Source organism: Alosa alosa, chromosome 2 (assembly GCF_017589495.1).
Source record: "Alosa alosa isolate M-15738 ecotype Scorff River chromosome 2, AALO_Geno_1.1, whole genome shotgun sequence".
NCBI classification, from domain to species: domain Eukaryota; kingdom Metazoa; phylum Chordata; class Actinopteri; order Clupeiformes; family Clupeidae; genus Alosa; species Alosa alosa.
The window spans coordinates 27,260,938-27,279,542 of NC_063190.1; the positions used below are offsets into that span (position 1 = coordinate 27,260,938).

General features: G+C 42.2%; 1 protein-coding gene across 2 annotated transcripts; it reads right to left on the bottom strand.

Annotated features, from left to right (window-relative positions):
• Window positions 1-185: 185 nt before the first annotated feature.
• gc2 (guanylyl cyclase 2) lies at window positions 186-14,244 on the bottom strand. Of its 2 annotated transcripts, XM_048237289.1 has the most exons (20): window positions 14,037-14,244; window positions 12,564-13,469; window positions 11,307-11,608; window positions 10,496-10,850; window positions 9,951-10,035; window positions 9,295-9,391; window positions 8,282-8,407; window positions 7,170-7,250; window positions 6,682-6,858; window positions 6,241-6,397; window positions 5,653-5,802; window positions 5,221-5,369; window positions 4,855-5,018; window positions 4,032-4,224; window positions 3,401-3,575; window positions 2,711-2,809; window positions 2,495-2,589; window positions 2,086-2,171; window positions 1,725-1,816; window positions 186-1,286 (listed from the first exon to the last, which is right to left on the bottom strand). In XM_048237289.1, exons 2-19 carry the CDS (start codon window positions 13,387-13,389, stop codon window positions 1,726-1,728), a joined length of 3,408 nt encoding a protein of 1,135 aa, XP_048093246.1. In that variant the 5' UTR covers window positions 13,390-13,469; window positions 14,037-14,244; the 3' UTR covers window positions 186-1,286; window position 1,725. The 2 variants fall into 2 exon arrangements, with proteins under 2 accessions (XP_048093246.1, XP_048093247.1); XM_048237290.1 differs by lacking the exon at window positions 1,725-1,816.
• Window positions 14,245-18,605: the final 4,361 nt, after the last annotated feature.

Below are 18,605 nucleotides of genomic sequence, written 5' to 3' on the forward strand. Positions count from 1 at the left end.
GTAACCCATACTGAAGTTGACAGGTATGACCATTTGTCTTCATGACTCACCTGGAACTAGTTTTCTAAATACACTGCAGACAGAGTTCCTCTTGTGCAAGAAATCTACTCTATCAACAGCTCCTCAATCAGAAACAGAAACAGCACACTTTGCAGCATGTTAAATTACATATATTTGTATTTATTCAAATGAAAGTTGGTGATTTGTCTGAATCATGTAAACACCATGACTTTTAGGACACTAACACAATGTGAATTATCACTTTCATGTACATCATACACATCTATACAATATACAACATATCACAATATACATTTTGCACCTACATGAAGCTCCCTTATGATAAGAACATGATATATTGATATTCATTTCTGCTTTTCCTGACATTTGTCGTAAAGAAGAGGGTTGTTAATTATTTCAACATAATTGTATGTCCAGTATAGAATTCACAGTACAAACAAGCAGATCATACTGACAGAAGCATCCCTGCTTGTTTCATTTAATTATCACATAGAGCTTAACACTGCCCATAAACACTTACAATTGGGAACTGAATCAAAACGAATCTCATTTTAAATGTACGTGATACGGTACATTCTTTACACTTGACTTCATAATATAGTATCATGGCTTCCTCTGCAGCAACGTCTTTTTAGCACCACATTAGCTATTTATAATCTCCAGAGTCCAATTTGTGTCAGGAGACCCACTCACTAAAATAGCTCATTATCTCTGTGTGCTAAGTTCAGTTGGCTTCTATTGCATCATCCTCTCCTAGGGTTTCATTTTGGTCATCTGTGGTCCCAGGTATATTTTGTTGGTCTCTTTTGTGTGTGTGTGTGTGTGTGTGTGTGTGTGTGTATTTGTGTGTTTGTGTGTGTGTGTTTGAATGTGCATGCCTTCATACAATTTGTGCTGTTGATAGACCTTTGTTCAGCTCCTCTAAGCAAGCCTTGTGTTTGTTTTTTACACCAAGTGTTGACTAATTTCCCTGTAGCCTACAGAATGCTCATACTACTCAACGTCCAGCCAGCCTAATATGCGCAGTCAGCAATGTAGGCCAAAAAGGATAAGAGGAAGAGGACTTTAACAGTCCCTCAACAAGTCTCCTCCTTCTTGACTTTGTCCATCAGTCAGAATAAGTGGCTCAAATGTGATGGTGCATCATGATGTTCTCATCATTGTCCAGAGTGTGCAACTGAACCACTTGCCGGACAGCTGAAAGCTTCCTAACTGCTTTTCTCAGGATGCCCTTGAAGTCTTTGATCTCCTTCTCCTTGAGTACCCTGAAACACAGCAAAGATGAACAGCAACAGTCAGTTTCTGTTTGTTTGTTTGTTATTTGATTTTCGCCAGGGATATCTCTTTGTTATGAATTTTTCTCATGATCTCTCAGAATAAGTCTGCACACTTCTGAACATCTTTCTTCGGATGGATGTGGAGAGAAAATAAAGGGGTTAAAGGTTAAATATGGCAATGCCACGAGTGGCATGGCTCGATTTTGCAGAAAGACAATGTGGTGAAATTTTGTGATCACCACTGGTCCGTTGCATGTGCTAGTGGACAGCAGACTTCCTTCAGGGTTTGATAAGATGTTCTTTACACAGAAATGTTTAAGGGAGAGATGTTATGCGAGAGAGAGAAAGAGAGAGATGGTTGGACTGGACGCCAACCATGGCCACAAGCACTATGTAATGTTATACATCTTCCATGCATAACATTACCTCATTTTTTCTTCTCGGCAAGTTGTCTTTCTGCTTTCATCCGTTTATGTCGAGCTATCTCTTCCATCTGCAGGCCATGGGCTGCCGCTTTCCTGAAAGATACATCAAAAAAGTCCATGTTAACAGTAGACAAGGGGTGGCCAACCAAATTCCAAGGAGGTTTGATTTTTGTTCTGTCTCCTTCTCCCCTTGTTTTGAAAGAAATAACTAGGACATGATGGGTATGCTTTTTCTGTTGTTGTAGTAGAATCCAGATATGTCCATTTAGTCAGATTTAGTTTACATCTGTCAGATTGGTTTTGTTGAGCCTCCAGGATAAAGGTTAGTCACCCCTGTGCAAGTCTGGTAAGGCAATCCTTACCCTGACTTTAACTCTGGAGGTATAGGCAGTGGTTTGTCGAAGCCAACTTTGCCGACCAGCCAGTAGGTATCTTCAGCGCCCTTTGCCTGGAAAGAACAATATGGAAGTTAGACACTTCCAGTAAAGGGTGTGTTTCTCTCTTTGCTTCTAAACTTCTTTTCTTTTCTTTTTTTATATAATACTGTTTGATATAATTTATGCTTCTGTCTTCAGTTGAGCACTAAATGGTGGTGATGTCAAAATCAAAATATTTCTTTGACTGATTGATTGCACAGATTCTAGCAATACGTGTGAAATGGGGATGAGAACACTTGCTCATCCTGACTCATGTCACACTTCCACAGGGGTATTACAGGGTTCCCAGCATTTGCAGTTGATGACATTTTAAATGTATTGCTTTTTATTGTACCTTTGGTTCGGTCCTCGCCCTGACTTGGATTTGATATCCCTCTTTGAGTTCCAGAAGGATATTCACAGTGCTCTGACTCACGTGAATGCGGTAAGCTGTTGACAGATTGGGGGGGGTGGCAATGAGTCAAAATGGGTGAACGGTATCTAATTCAGAAATGATTAATGTAGCCATATTCATCACAGTGTATTTGGTGCTTCTGAAGGATGAACTCACGCATTCCAGAGGATTCCATTTTAGAAGCTGTGGTGACTGTGTCACCGAACAGACAATACCGTGGCATGGTGAGGCCAACCACACCTGTTACACAAGGGCCTAGAACCAACAGATACATTTAAGCATCAATGGGGCATTTATTGCACATTGTGGTGTGACTTGCTCCTTGCTTGGCAGCTACAAGTAATCTTATGAGGCTGACTCAGTATAGGGGAATTAGCTGCATGTGTTTCATTTACACCAGATGGCACCCATGAGTCAGTTTTATTTACTGCCTGCCTGAGTGAGAGTACTATGTTGTTGAAATGGATGTTGTGAATGTGCAGTGTGCCTGTCATTGACTGGATTATCAGGCTTAAATGTAGATAAATGCACATCAGTTTTTTCACCAAGTGATTTTAACTACAATTAGTTTTTTTTTTTTTAACAACACCACAATCTGACAGTTTGAGCCTTCATTTGCGAATGTTTAAAGAAACCTGTGGCACCCAGTGCAGAATTGGCCAATGGACCCTTTCAAGAGAGTTCCATTATCAGCATCATAGTTTGCCCCACAAGACTTCCTTTTTAACATTCCATATGTTATCTTAATGCAGAGGAAGTAGATTGGGGCCCAAATAGAACGTTCAAGCATTGTTTTTGTTTTTATTGTTGAAAGGGTCTATAGGACGCTGTGGCCCAGGCACTGACCTGTGTGCAGTCCTATGCGTATGCGCACCGGCACCTCAGGCATGTGTCTCATCCTGAAGGTTCCCACAGCGCTGAGGATGTCCAGGGCCATGTTGGCAATCTCAGCGGCGTGCCGATTACCATTGAGCTCAGGCACCCCAGATGCCACCATATAGGCATCCCCGATGGTCTCCACCTAATCACATCAGAATCCATGATATATCGTAATTACATCTGAATGAAAACTAGTCAGATAGTACAGAGAGTGAATGGGCTACATTCAAGACAAAGTACTTCTTAGAGGATTATTCTATATTTCTGTGTACTTCATAGGTTTGAAAGGGATGCCAGCCAATAGGAATATTGTGAACATTTGTCTAGCTGCTGTGTGTACTTCTTGTACTAAGCAAAGGTAAGTTTTACAGGCACAATTGTTGATATTTGTGCTTTTTCACAAACTTTGTAACACTGCCCTACAGTTAAACACAAATATTTGATTGAATTTTAACACTGACTCCTTCATTGACCCATGCATTTCAGAGAATTGCTGTCGACTATCTCAATACAGTATACGCTGAAATTCACAGCAGAAATGCTTCAAATGTACTACTCATCGTATTGAAAACATCCAGAGAATGCTTTTACCATATACCTTGTACACATCATGGTTTCCAATGATGGCATCAAACACCGTGTAAAGGTCATTTAGCAGGTCAACAACCTCAATCGGCTCACTGTTGGCTGAGATTGTGGTGAAGCCCACAATGTCACTAAAATACAGCGACACACTGTCAAAGTACTCCGGCTCCACAGCGCCACCTATCTTCAGGGCCTCTGCCACAGACCTGAGGGAGCAAAGTGCCGTCGTTAGCAATCCATGGCTCACTGATTGTGAATGCTGCATTGTCAAGACCCAGCGGGATAGAGTACCCAGCAGGGGGTGTTCATGTGTTGAATGTAAATTTGGGAGGATTTACATGAAATGAAGTGTACATTCAGTTGTCGAGACATGGGGTCCTTGCCCTTTGTTCTGAAGTCCAAATCATTGCTGGGTGTGGTGCAACAGATGTGACATAGCAGAAGTGAAAGCTGGAGAGTGCCTTCCCTTGAATGTGCTTGGCATGGGGATATTTTTAGATCATGATTTAATATTTCATAAAGGGTGAAATGTGAATTTTGAGAATATGTGTGCGTGTGCGTGTGTTTCGAGAGGGGTGCATATGTCTGTTCATGCATGAGGAGTGTGTAGGTGAGTGTGATTGTGTGTGCGTGCGTGTGTGTGTGCGCCTACGCATTTGTGTGCGTGCGTGCGTGCGTGCGTGCATGTGCCATTGCGTGTATAGACATGTGTTTACCTGCAGCTCTGTGTGTGGCTGTGCGTGTGTGTGTACGCATGTGTGTGTGTGTACGTGAGCACGCACGCGTGTGTGTGTGGGTGTGTGTGTGTGTGCTGCATGCTCCAGTGCTGTACTCACGGGGGCAGCATCTGTGTGAGCAGTTTCTCCGTCTTCTGTTTCTCGATCTCCAGCTCCTCTGTCCTCTCCCGGATCAGCTCCTCCAGGTTGGAGGAGTACTGCTCAAGCATGCGCAACATGGAGTCAATGATATTGGTCCTCCGGCCCTTGTTTATGTTTTTAAACTGAGAAAAGAATCAATTAATGAAAGTCTTACTTCAAATGAAAGATTATATGCCAGATCATATGTTTAAATGATCACTTTGTGTGCCTTGATAAAGTACTATATAAATGCAAGTTAATGGGTTAGTCATGTCTAATGAAATCATATTTTTCATAAATGATATATATTTGTGTGTGTGTGTGTGTGTGTTTCTATGGGCATACCAGGTCAAATATCTCTTCAAAGGGCGGCCGTTTTTCTGGCTGCTCATTCCAGCACTGTTTGATGAGTTGAATGCACTCTAGGGGGGCATGGTCAGGCGTTACTACAGGCCGGCACAGAGGTGGTGGTTTCTTAACTCTTTGAATGATCTCTGTTGACAAAATTACAAACACAACATACCTTATTGACATGTGTCTATTACTATATAAATGAATTATTTCATTTTATTTATGCACTTGTATGCTGTTTCATATCTATGTGTCCATTTATTTTATGACCTTTTGTGCCCTTGATTGTAAAATATTTGAATATTAAACTGAACAATCTCAGCAGAAAAGAGTGGAATTTTGTTTAGAGTGATGTAATCCCAGTACTAATGCCCCCCCTGGGTGTGTTTATAGGGGAGCTGATAGGCTGGTGGAGGCTCTTCTCACCTTCAGCTGTGAGGTTGAGCATGAAGAAGGGGGGTCTGCGGAGCACCACCTCCTGCATGATAATGGAAAGGCTGTAGACATCGCCCTCTCTGGTACCTCTACTTCCAGGGTGAGGGCTGCGAAGAATCTCAGGGGCTGTCCACAGGAGGTCTGAGGGGTACATAGACACGTGCACTCTACCATCAACTGAGAATTAACAAGGTCCAAGTGAACACTTAAGAGAAACATGATTGAAAATTTAGAATAAAAAAATGATCACTCTCTTTCATATTACTTTATTTGTTTATATATATATGTATATAAATAGCACATTATTATAATTTTGCTATAGGCCAAGAGAATTAGCATAGGTTTCTGCCTGCAGAGCTTTCAGCACCACGGACAGCGCACCTAGACTACAACATGCTCACAGCTAACACATACAGTATAAACATACAGCAAAATAGCAATCAGTTGCAAATATATAACTCATTTGACTGGAAATGGCTGAGCAACTAAGTTTGGAATGTAGATGGATGGATATATGGTATTCGTCTTATCATATTTTGCTTGTACACTTGAAGACTCCTTAATGAAACTTGTACTCACCTTCTGGCTTTGGCTCCTGATAAGGAAACTTATGTGCCTCCAGCACCTTGTTAACACCGTAGTCAGTGACCTTGAGTACAAAGCGCCCGTCCACAACACAGTTGGTGGACTTCAGTCGCCCATGGCACACATTCCGATTGTGTAAGTACTTCATACCCTGTGGAAGAACCCCATTGAAGACTTTGTTGAATGTTATTTATTATATTAGTGGAATAGACTGTCAACTATGACATGTATGTAAATTGCCTCTGCTCTGTTTATGACAGATTTAACAATTGCCTTTAATGATTTCATTTTGTCAATGCCTTGAATTGTGGTCACATCAAATCTCTGAAAGGAATGGTGCGATGATCTCTCCATAGCCCCCATTGAGAACCAAGTGGTCTGGTTATCGGTTGGCCCATGTGAGGCTGTAAACGCAGGCCAGATTATGTCACTTGCCTTAATGAGATCCAACAAGAGTGAAGACTTAAACATCCAGTCCAACTTCACATCCGGATTGCGAAGTAGGTCATACAGGCTTCTTCGTGAGCAGAAATCTGTCACTATGGCAAAGACCCCACAGTCAAGGAAGTACCCCAGAAAAGGGTTGATGTTCTCATGCCTTATGTCCTTCATCTGTAGGGAGGTGATTCAACATGAGCCATCACAGCATCTCAGAGCATAAGCTACTTTTTGCTTTAAATATTCTCTTTTCTTCAGACAGTATTAAGACAGTGTGGCCATAAATGCAATGTTTCCACTTTCAGTTCACAGATCTGTACAGTTTATTGCTTTTTATTACTTTTACACATTTTGATGCATTTATATATTATAAGAGTTTAGTCAATGCTGTTGCCTAAGATAATAGTTGCAAGATTCTTTGCAACATCCTCAACATTGCAGTGCTTTGTAACTGCCGTATGATTTTGTATCAGGGAGAAACCCACTAGCTCAAAGACATCACTGGTCTGAATATTTATGGCTCCGAAATTTCCATCTGGGAGTCTCTTCAGCCAGGCCCAGTCACCCTGTGAGTAAATAAATAAACAAACAAATAAATAAATAAACAAAGAAAGCACATACACTACCGGTCAAAAGTTTGAGGTCACTTAGAAATTTCCATTCCACTTCATTATAGACAGAATACCAGCTGAGATCAAGGCAGCAGTTTTCAGATTACATGATGTGCTTACATAATTGCAAAAAGGGTTCTCGACTGTTATAGAAAGAAACGGCTCATCCAATGTTCCAAAAGCACATTCTGTTTACTAATCTGATATCATTTGAAAAGGCTAACTGAGAAAACATTGGAGAACCGTTTTTTTTTTCAACACATAACACAATGGCATATTGTGCCGTGTTACAATTAATTAGATTTGTTCAATTCTACTTAGAGTGGAGATGAGAAAGCTGAGATACACCAAGGTGATGGAGGATAGCTCAAATAAATGCAATTGAAGTGCAGCATACACTGTTAAAGCCACATGTTTTATATATTTCAAGACACATATCAAAACTGACAGAGAGGGTGATGAGATGCCTCAGGCATAAAATGTGTATTATTCAATCGGAAAAAGAAGCTGAATTCTAGTTGGAGGTTAAGGAAATTCTCTACAAGGATATATGTGAGTCCTTCAGTAACTTAAAGAGAGCGCCAAAATCTCCTGGTGCTTTACAGAAAGAGCTGTGAAATTGATGCAATAAGTTAAAGAGCATCAGGTATTCACCCCTTAACCTACTGTACAGTACAAGTCAGGAATTATCTTCTGTAAAAATGCCTTGACATCAAAATATGATCAGTTGAAATTAAGATGATTGAGCTTGAATGGGAGGCTCAGCTGCATTATTTAATGGGTGGTGTTTTCTTACAGTTCCATCATATTATAGCACATCACCGTGTCCATCAGCTCGGTGAGCATTCTCCTATTCGGGGTGTGTGACCACAAGATGTTGCTGCTGCTTCGCCGCTAGTCGTCAAACACGCAAAATGTGATTATTCCGCCATCCCTATGATGTGAAAGGAATCCCAACCAAAAATACCACTGCAGGGGCAGCTTACCTCGAATATCACTATGTTGGAGTTCTCATGTGTGGCTGGGGTGAGGCTGGAGATTGTGGAGGGAGTTCTCACGCTCTGATCTGCATTTGATGGCCTTCTGGTCATGTCACTCTGAAAGCTTAATTTCTGGGGAAAAAAGAAATTGAAACAGTATGTTACCTGGACGTCTCCTTAGTCTGTTCTTGTCACTAAACCGCTAGTGTAGTATGAGTATAGTTATTGAGTATGATAAGTATAACTATAACCCTTCTTGTGTATTTCATGTGTATAGTAATTACCCTTGTGATGTCTTTGTGTTCATTGTCATTTGCAGTGTTCTCTACTGTATTGAGTAATAATACTAAGAGCATGAAGTCAGTTAACCTAGCCTACAGCAAACCTAGCATATAGGTTATATGTTGAAAAAATAAAATGAATGAAATGTATCTTGTATGCTTCAGTTTGTTGTATGTTTTTTAAGCTTGTAGACTTGTATTGTCTGTCTGGCTGCCCTCCACTCTTTGCTGACAAAGTGGTGAAGACTATCTTTTCCCAGATTTACAACGTGTGAGTTTCTTTCATGTTTGTGCAAGCATTTGTCATGCGTGACTAGACACTCCAGGCGAGCTGAGATGTACTTCAGAGAATGTTTCGTTGTAATGTCAATGTCTGACTACCATATCAATGCCATAGCCAGTGAATAGCAAGGTCTTTCATTTCAGAGCCAGGCAATATGCACTGCAATTAATCCTTTGAATCTCTGCAAACTGCCTCTACAAACCAGGTTTTTAAAATTCTCTTTCCCAAGTTTATTTCTAACATATTGTGTGGCTCCCATTGTTTTAGCTCATAGGATGACAAATGATGTGGTGTGATTTGAAATCTGTCTAAGCTTTATTGTGTGCCATTAACTATTTCACGCAGGGTCCCATGCAAATTGCAGTGCTAGTGTTCAGCACTTGGATTATTTTCTCTCGAAAGCATAATTACAGGTAACCTCGAAAGAAAAGGGTCAGGGGTCAGAAATACTGAACCTTGTTGCTAAGTGACGGATTGATGAAAGTGACATCGTGGAGGGTGAGAAGGATCTTGTTCGGCCCCCTCATCAGTCGAAACTTGATGATGCGGCGTCTGCATTTGAAGGGAGAGAGGACACAGACCCATCTCAGAGGCAGCCTTACTTAGTTAAACTAAAGCAATCTGGCATCATTAACACCAACATTTAATATTTAGCTTGGCAAAATCCGTTTTGAGCAGATGGGATTATTGGTTTTCTTAGTGAGTCAGAAAATGTTGCACCATAACAAGTAACAAGTAGCACCATAAATCAAACAAATGCGAGTGGAAATGCTGAATGAGATCACATATCACATAATCACATAAACGGCTATCAATAGATCACCACCACTGATCCAGCTGACATACAGTGGATAGTGCAGTTTCTCTGTTTTCACTTGATTACAGTACATCAATGTGATTCTGCTTGTTAGGGCCCATACTATAGACGTAATGTGATGGAAAAAAGAACATCATTTTTTATTTTTTATTATTATATTCAACCAGCATGATCAACCATAATGGTCAAACAGGGAGGCAATCAACACGCTATCTAAAGCTTAGATCAGTAATCTCAGGATAGAACGGATTTGACCCAATAGGATCAGCTGCAGTTCTCAACTTCAGCACATACCTTATGCAGTAATAGAATGCCGTGCCTAGTACAATGGACAGCACGGTTGACAGGAAGCCTGTGATCAGTAGAACGGGAGCCACACCTGTATTCAGATAGAAGAAAAATACAAAACAAAATAAAAAACGGTTAAAAAAAAAGGCTGTTGAGTCCTGTAATGTAAAGAGCCCTCAGTGGCACTTCAAAGTGACTCATTCATAGTGACGCTGTGTTTTCCTTTCCGTTCTCAATCTCCAGCATTTTGGCTAAAATTAAACCAACCCCCCATGGGTGAGTCACTGGATCCTCTTGTTTATGGTATACCTGCACTACTCTGTGCAGCCTGTAGGTATTCAGTTATATGTTCAAAACTCTATGCAGTCCTAACAACTGAGGATCCAGGGGAAATGTGAGAGGCTAAATTGGTTTATATATTTTCTTCTGACTTAATTATATTCTAGTCCTCCTCAATAATTCAGATCATTACTTAGGTACATTGCTTCACTGCCATGTTTTCTCTTCACTCTCATTTTCTCTCTCCTCCTCACAGCTCCCCGATGACTCACCTCTGGTGCAGAGCGACCCACGGGTGAACCAGCAGCTGGAGTCGGCCTTGGGCTGGTTCCCCCCCGGGAAGTGAATGGACCGGCCCAGGAACCTCACCATGCCTGCCTCCAGGTCCACCTGGTGGGTGGGGCTCAGCTCCCATGCCAGGCCATCCGTGTCCAGCAGCACGTAATCCAGGAAGCCGGGGCCGGAGTGGTTTGTGCGCATGTGGTGGCTGAAGCCGTAGAAGGCCATGTTCTTACTGTGGCGGGCCAGCGAGGCCCCCGACAGCCAGGCTTTGGAGTCGCGCACGCTCTGCATGGCATTGGCCAGGAAGAGGATGGAGCTATAGATGGTTCCGAACAGCGGGGACACCTAGGGGTAAGGAGGGGAGATGCATGAATAAACAAGGGATTGTTATTTGTTAATTGTGAGGAACCTTGTGAAGAACCTAGTGAAGAACCACAGTGAAACACCATCTGATTATGGGAGGCATTAAAAAGGTTCCGAGGATGTTGAAATCTGGGGAATGGACACACAGATTTCAAGTCTGGCCAGCCTGCCATATAATTGTAAAGCTGTTGAAGCTGGTGTGGTTCTATATCAATTCTACACATCGACACATTTTACCCAAATTCTACTCATAAACACACACACACACACACACACACACACACACTCACACACACACACACTCACACACACACACACACTCACACACACACTCTCACACACTCTCACACACACACACACACACACACACACACACACACACACACACACGCAGCATGCTTCTAACTAGCAATCATGTAACTTAGGTGCACAGGTGACCTGGTGTGGCTGCATATTCACAGGTAGCTCATTGGATCTGACTGCCTCCTCAAAGGCCTGGTGGAAGGAGTTGTCCACCGACTCCATGGTGACGGTGAGCACTGCATCGTACGCCCGCCTTAGTTTGCTGTTCTTCTGCAGCGGTGGGTACTTGACCCCTCGGTAGGGCAGGCTGTAGAGGAGGGTGTCGTACGGGACGAAGACCAGTGAGCCATCGGTCAAGTGCATATCCATGGCTGTCTCCAGGAGCAACTTCTGAGTGTCACCACCAATCAGCACGGAGTGCATGCAGAGAATGACCACTGGACAGAGAGAGAGAGAGAGACAGAGAGAGATAGAGAGAGAGATAGACAGTGAGACAGAGAGAGAGAGAGAAAGACAGAGAGAGAGAGAGAGAGAGAGACAGAGACAGAGAGAGACAGAGAGAGAGAGAGAGAGAGAGAGAGAATGAGAGAGAGCACACTCAGAAGCAGAATCACACAAAGAAGTGTCTTATTGATCTCTTTGGATCTCGAAGATCTGTGAGACTTGGCAGTCTCTGATCTACCAAGCAAGCTCTGACATGCTGAGAGTTATGTAAGATTTATTCAGAGGCAGACTTAGAATATTACACAGGCCAATTTTTAAATCCTCTGAACTTTCTAGCATTGTTTGAATCAGCGGATTTATTTTCCCTACTCTTACAGGGATTTAAAGCATCAGAAAGAAGAACTGATGAAATGGACCTAAAGCACACATACTGTACAGCTGAAGTCTGACCTAGATGTTATATGGAGTCTGCCTCTCAAAAGAAACAGACTGTCAAGGTTAGTATATTTCTGAGTTACTGAGGACATTTCATCTTTAGTCCCACAACCATTTCTGAAGCAGCTATATGAGCTTTATCCAATATTCTGTATCTGATACTATTAAAAGGTTTTATACAGGCCTGAAAGCCTTGACATGTTTCCACATCTTGAAGTGGTAGTGTTTAGAAAAAATAGGATCAAAGGTGGAAGATGTCTGTAGCTCAAGCCCAAATCGAGCAATTCAGTTCTCAGGAGGTTTTAGGCGTTAGTGTGGAGAAATCTTTTCATCTCTCTGTTTTCAAACACTAGCTTCAGCTTGTCCACTGTGATTTTTCAATTATTAAGATATAGAAAACTCCAGTACACAAGAAACAAACAAATTCTATATTTTAAGAAATTGTTTTAAATTGATCTCCCTCCTAGCAGACAAGATGCACTTTGCTACTCCTTGGCAATGCGTAAAACTTACTGCGAATCTCACGCATTTTCCTGATCTTTGCCAGTGTGTGGCGCATGCTGCTGGTGTGATTTCCAGCGGACAGCACTGCCCGGACTGGGAAGCCATTGCTTCGCAGGGCGTCAGCCACCTTATTGGCTGTGTCTGTCCACACATCATCAGCGGAAGCAATAATGGCCATATTTGCCCATCGAAAGTTCCGCACCAGGGCTAGAAGCACCCGGATTGGGGACGGCACAGTGCGGGCGAAGGTGGGATGCCGCGCTGTGTTGTCCAGCTCGTAGTTTACACACGCCCAGGAGAACATGGCCTTGTTCCAGGTTTTGGCTATCAGGGAGGCTGTGTCGCAGTAGCCGGGGTTGACGGGGCCTACGAGGGCCGTGGCGTGGGAGTAGAGCCCCATGAACCTGTTCAGGGCCATGGAGGTCTGGCAGTCCTCCTCCAGGACCACAAAGTCGAAGGTGGTGCCCAGCGAGAGGTTGGGGTCACGGTTGATCCGCTGCACGGCGAGGTGGGCGGCCGCCCGAGGCCGGGCCTTGGCGAAGATGGGGTCACACGCCCAGGGCCCCAGCACGCCAACGCGGAAGACGGCCGGTGTCTGAGGGGCCACCACGACGCAGGGCAGACTCAGAGTGGCCAGCAGGAAGCAGAGGAGCCAAGCCCCGTGGGGCGGGAAGGGGACTTTTGGTCCTCTCAGGCCGTCCACCGACGAGGGCGTCCATCTGGGCAGGAGCACATGGAGCAGAGAGAGTTGTCCTTGCATGGCAGGTGAACTGGTCCACTCTCCTCCCTCTCTCCTCCCTCTCTCCTCCCTCTCTTCACCTTTCTCTCTCTCCATCCCTCTCTTCTTCACAAGGCCCTTCAGTTCTCCTCCTTTAGCTGCTCTGCCTTTTTGTCAGGCCCAAGACACTGTAGTGACTAAGAGGATGATGAAACAGTGGTGTCAGTATTGTTTATATACCACCAACAGACATGAAAATAGTGTGAACGGAAACAGCTCGGGTATTACAATGTCAAGTCAAATTTAACATTCCTTATTGTACGCCTACATTATACAAAATAAATAATACAATCAGTTTTAGTTAAGAGTATACTATATGTTGCATTACAAGCATCAGAAGAACATCAGTTGTTCTCCTCAGCCTTAGTCTTAGAGCCCTGGCTGCACCAGCTATTCTCAAGGAACAAGCAATGAATCTAAAAATCCCTTGTTTTATAAAAGATCAATATCTGTAAAATATCACTAATATTGGTGCAATAATATCATCAATATTTGTGAAATTTTAGACACATATTACTTATTACTAAACCTATTGAAGAAGGATGATAATAGTATAAATCCATTAAACTCCTCCAGACCTCATCACTGCTCATTCTATACTACTTCAATGGTACATCTATTGAAAATATATATTTGATGGTCAAACATATGTCTTATTTTTCATTGAAATGAATAAAGAGAGTTGCAGGACATGCCGCACCTACCATGCTAGATACGATTAGGGCTGCTGAGTAGCTCCTTTCCATTGCCCAGATTTATACAGGATGTTGTGTAATCCTATCCATATCCAGGCACACTATAAGGCCTATTGAGAGTGATTATAATAAAAAAGTAGTTCTGGCCGAAAAATGTAAGTACAAAAAGTAAGGTATAGCGCCAAGAGACCCAAGATTTTTTTACATGTTACGCATATAATCCTCTCAAAGTCAAACTGTATCAGGTGTCTATGACAGCACTGCAGATTGACCCGGAGATTATATTATTAATCCCAGTCTGTGCCAGTGACGCCTCTCAGAAATAGGAGCCAGTGCAGGTTCATTCATCAGGGGGTTCTGGAGGTATCAACCATGGGTACCCCACAGGCACTGCAGTTTCATCTGCTGTGGACTTTTATCAGGGTCAGGGTTTTAATTTCACTCATATCAGGAATGAATACATCCTGCCATGCATCTTAGTTAAAGTCTGTGGACCGGTTCTAGAAATATAGCAATAATAAAGATAATGATCTACTACTAGTACTACTACTGCTGATAATAATAATAATAATCATAATAATAATAATAATAATAATAAATATAACTGCAAGCGGTAATTATCAGGGTCTAAGCAAAATTGCAAGACCTGCCCTTAAAGGAAATCCAGTGTAAAATGGATTTTGGATATGCTTAGCATGATAACAAGTTCAAACGTTCGTTGGGGAACAAAAAAATGCTAATCTGATGCATTCTAAACTAGCCTGTTTTTAGCCGATGCTTCCACAATGCTAACACTGGTAGCGATTGGGCATCTCTCATGGTAAAATGTGTGTATATATATACCATGAGAGATATATGTGTGTGTGTGTGTGTGTGTGTGTTAATTGGGTCAAGAGATATGCTTCTCTGTGCCATGAAGAAACCTACGAAATTTCATGATGATCGGTCATGTACAATGGCAAATATTGACAACTGAAATTTGATTAGCTGTTGGCGGCCATTTTGAAGAGCGGCTTACAGATTAGGCCATTTTGAAGAACAGTTTACAGATTAGGAAATATGAAATGACCGCAGGTATAAGTGAGCCAAATTTCACTTTTTTATGTTTTATGCTGTAGCGCCAGTGTTGCCAACTATTTCGAATGAAAAGTAGCTAAAGCCAGCTCCAAAAGTCGCTAAATGTCGCTAGATGACGTCACGCGCTAATTTGTATATTAATTACGTCAGCACGTCTTAGCCCAAAAAAAAAAAAAAAACGGTAATGGCCCTTCAATTCCCTTTTACTCCTGTTTGCTTTTCTCCTACTCAGGCAGGCAGCTTTAAGAGCCTAGTTTAAATATATTTGATTTAATATTTGTATATTTTTTGATAGGCTATACTTTACTTTCTGTAGCCTATCATCTACTACACTAGCATCAGGTGGCTGAAAAGCAGTCATTTCCAACCTATTCACTGCTGCATCTGCTTTGCACTGCTTGAAGTCTGATTATAATGTGACCATAGGATTGCCTAGGCTACACGCAATATACCTTACGGCAATGGCTATATTTTGGATATATTTAGGCTACATAATATAGGCTTAAATGTCACTCGGACAGAGCGATAGAATTCTTTTTTTTTTACTCAGCCGACAGTCCTGCATCAACTTGCATTGACAACACTGAAGCTAGGCCTACATAGCCTAAACGAGTGCTATAGGTTTTTCTAACATTCACTGCTTTGCTTGTGAATGAAGTTGTAGGCTAGCCTACTTCCTTTGTTCAATTGTTGAACGATGCTGGCAAGCGTGTCCCTGTTTCCCTGTCATCATGTCATTGCTCTCGTCTCGTTGACTCTCGTTGTAATTTCAGCCGAAGTTGCTGCACCTTCCAAAGAGCGTTGTCTGAGCTTAGGCCTAGATCTATAGAACATCTACTTCCTTGTAATAAAATGGGCTGATACTATATAGGCCAGTCATTCCTTTTATAATCACGGGGCAACGCTTTGGGCAAATTCGCGATGTAATTCACTAACGAAACAGGCATGAGAGGGGAGATTTTCTGACGTTTCAACAACGAAACAGAGTTTGGCATCTTTGCGATAAGATTTTTCTCACGCTTTAAGCTGCTGCAGTCAGCCTGGGCAAACCGAAGGATAACGCATAGAGAAAACAAAAGTCGCCAGACACACGAAAAAGTCGCCAGATTTGTTGTCAGTCGCTAGATATACTTTTCAGTCGCCAGAGACGGCCAAAAGTCGCTAAATCTAGCGACAAAGTCGCTAAATTGGCAACACTGTAGCGCCACCTATAAATGGAATTTCACGAAATTCAGTGTGCGTCCAAATAGTGTTGTTATAATAATGTGTACCAAGTTTGAATAGGATTGGCCCTATACCAGAGGTTCCCAAACTGTGAGGCGCGCCTCCCCTGGGGGGTGCCAAATAATTTGAGGGGAGGCGCGAAAGGTTGATTAAAAAAAAAAGAATGTTTATTTCATGTTAGAACTATCTATGTTTTTTTTTGTCAACATTATAAAATCGAAAGTAGCCCATTATTGATCCCTATCCTGAGTGAGAATGTATTGTGCCAAACTTCATAACGTAACTTAGCAACAGTGCCGCCAGCCGAGCTAGCTGCAAGTTACCAGTGAACGGTTAGCCCGAGAATTCTCGTCGGCAAATCAAACCCACTGGAGCTCCAAGCGGATTTGTACACGCAGTCTTACAACACTGTTTTCAGCTCTTCGAGTCACGGTAAAATGTATTTTTTGGTACATAGCTAATTTAGATAAACTTATGGTGTGGGTGCTTGCGTTTCTTTAGAAATCCTTGGTTTGTATAGAAATGAATATTAAGTGATACATACACGTAAGAGGTTGGAAATATGTGACGTTCCGACTTAAAACTTAATAACTAAATGAGGGGGCTGGAGGTATCACTGTTTTCAGAGGGGAGGCCCACATTGATGGAGTTTGGGAACCCATGCCCTATACAATATAACTTATAAGCAATAGAATCATTATAGGCCCGGCCCCAAAATTGATTGACTCGTAACTTTAAAGGTAAACTATGCAGTATTGGCAATTTCCTTACTGTTTTTTTTTTTTCGGTTTTTGCTTATTTTTCGCTTGCTCTGTCATGACGAAAGTCTGAGAAACTCCATCGCTACCTTTTTCTAGCCGGTGCCTGGCGTGTATGTGTATTTGAATGCAGTAAAGCAATTCGTTACACTCGTTATACTTCCTGACACTGAGGCCTAGTCCACACGTACCAAACCGACCTTTTTTTCCTGCGTCTTCCCTGGAACCGTATCAAGAATATTTGCCTCCAAACGGATCCATCTCAACACGACTCAACACGTTACTTCATATCCCAGGCCTATAGGTGGCACTGTTTGTTACAGAAATTGACCAAAGCTTGCGCTACTGTGTAGGCCATACAACAGACAGAGTAGGCTACAAACAAAACTGGCTAGTGCAAGTAAACCAGAATTGTTTGTGTGGACTTATAGTGAACTGTCAACTGTAGTCAACTGTAAAACTAATAAACTTAATTTTTACAGTTTGTGAAGGGTGCAGTCCCGTCCTTTATTTGGCTAACGCAGGTAAAAATAATCTCCTTTACTTTCTTTGGTTGTAGGATAGTACTCGATTCACATTAGTTTTGTTTATCACCGCAAGTGCAAAGGCTAGGCGTACCCAAGTTCTAGGCTATTCCGTCGCCATATTTATAATATAATATTATAAATGTGGATTATGTGGATAAATTGACTGTTACTAACAAAGGTATTATATAATACCTTTGTTAGTAACAGTCAATACTTTTGCTTGCATCAAATTGCTTGCATCAAATTCGCATTTAGTGCGCATCTATAGGCTTAACATGAGTTCTAAGCGTCTTTGTATGCTCATATCTGACTTCACTATGAATGCATTTATTTATGTTGTAAGACATGTAAAATAAATGAATGACACCGCACTACGCGACAAATTAATGTAAACTTACACCGCGACTTCCCTAATAATTTAAGTTCTCTCGCGTCACTGACAGTAGCTAGAATGCATAAAAAAACACCGGGAAAAACAGTGTTCAGTCCACCAAGTCATAAGCTATCGGCACTGCGCAGCACCAGTTGTGATATTTATCCTACGGAGTGTAATCATAGGTAATGTCATGTATGAAAACTAGTATTGTTAGGTGTCCAGGGCAGCTGAGGTGTGGCGATGACATCATCGATACGCAAGTAGGATGTGCGGTTTCGCTGTCCAAGCGAATTCAAAAGGGTTTCAGATTTTTCCACTCTGGGACCAGGTTTCAAAAAAGTGCGGTTTCGGGCAGTGCGTTTACAGGATTCGTTTGGACGCTCGGCCAAGACGAAGCAAAACCTCTACGTTTAACCCAAAAAGCGTTTCCGTTTGGACGGGCCCTGAGGCCGTCGGCCCGCCGGCCCACAGTTGCAGAGTGGTTTTTCCGCTCACAGGCGCTAGGGGGAAGCGAGACAGCCACCATTCAACCCGAAAAAAGTCATATAACCATTCCAATGACTGGCTCGTAAATTAAGGTAAATTAAGCTAAAAAACTTGTATATTAAGCAAAAAA

Coding starts and splice junctions, on each gene's coding strand:
- gc2 (XM_048237290.1), bottom strand. CDS start 13,389: ATGGAGAGAGAGAAAGGTGAAGAGAGGGAGGAGAGAGGGAGGAGAGAG. Junction 10,851..11,306: donor TGAATATGCAGCCACACCAG/GTCACCTGTGCA, acceptor CCTTACCCCTAG/GTGTCCCCGCTGTTCGGAAC. Junction 1,287..2,085: donor CCTCCAGAGTTAAAGTCAGG/GTAAGGATTGCC, acceptor GCTGTGTTTCAG/GGTACTCAAGGAGAAGGAGA.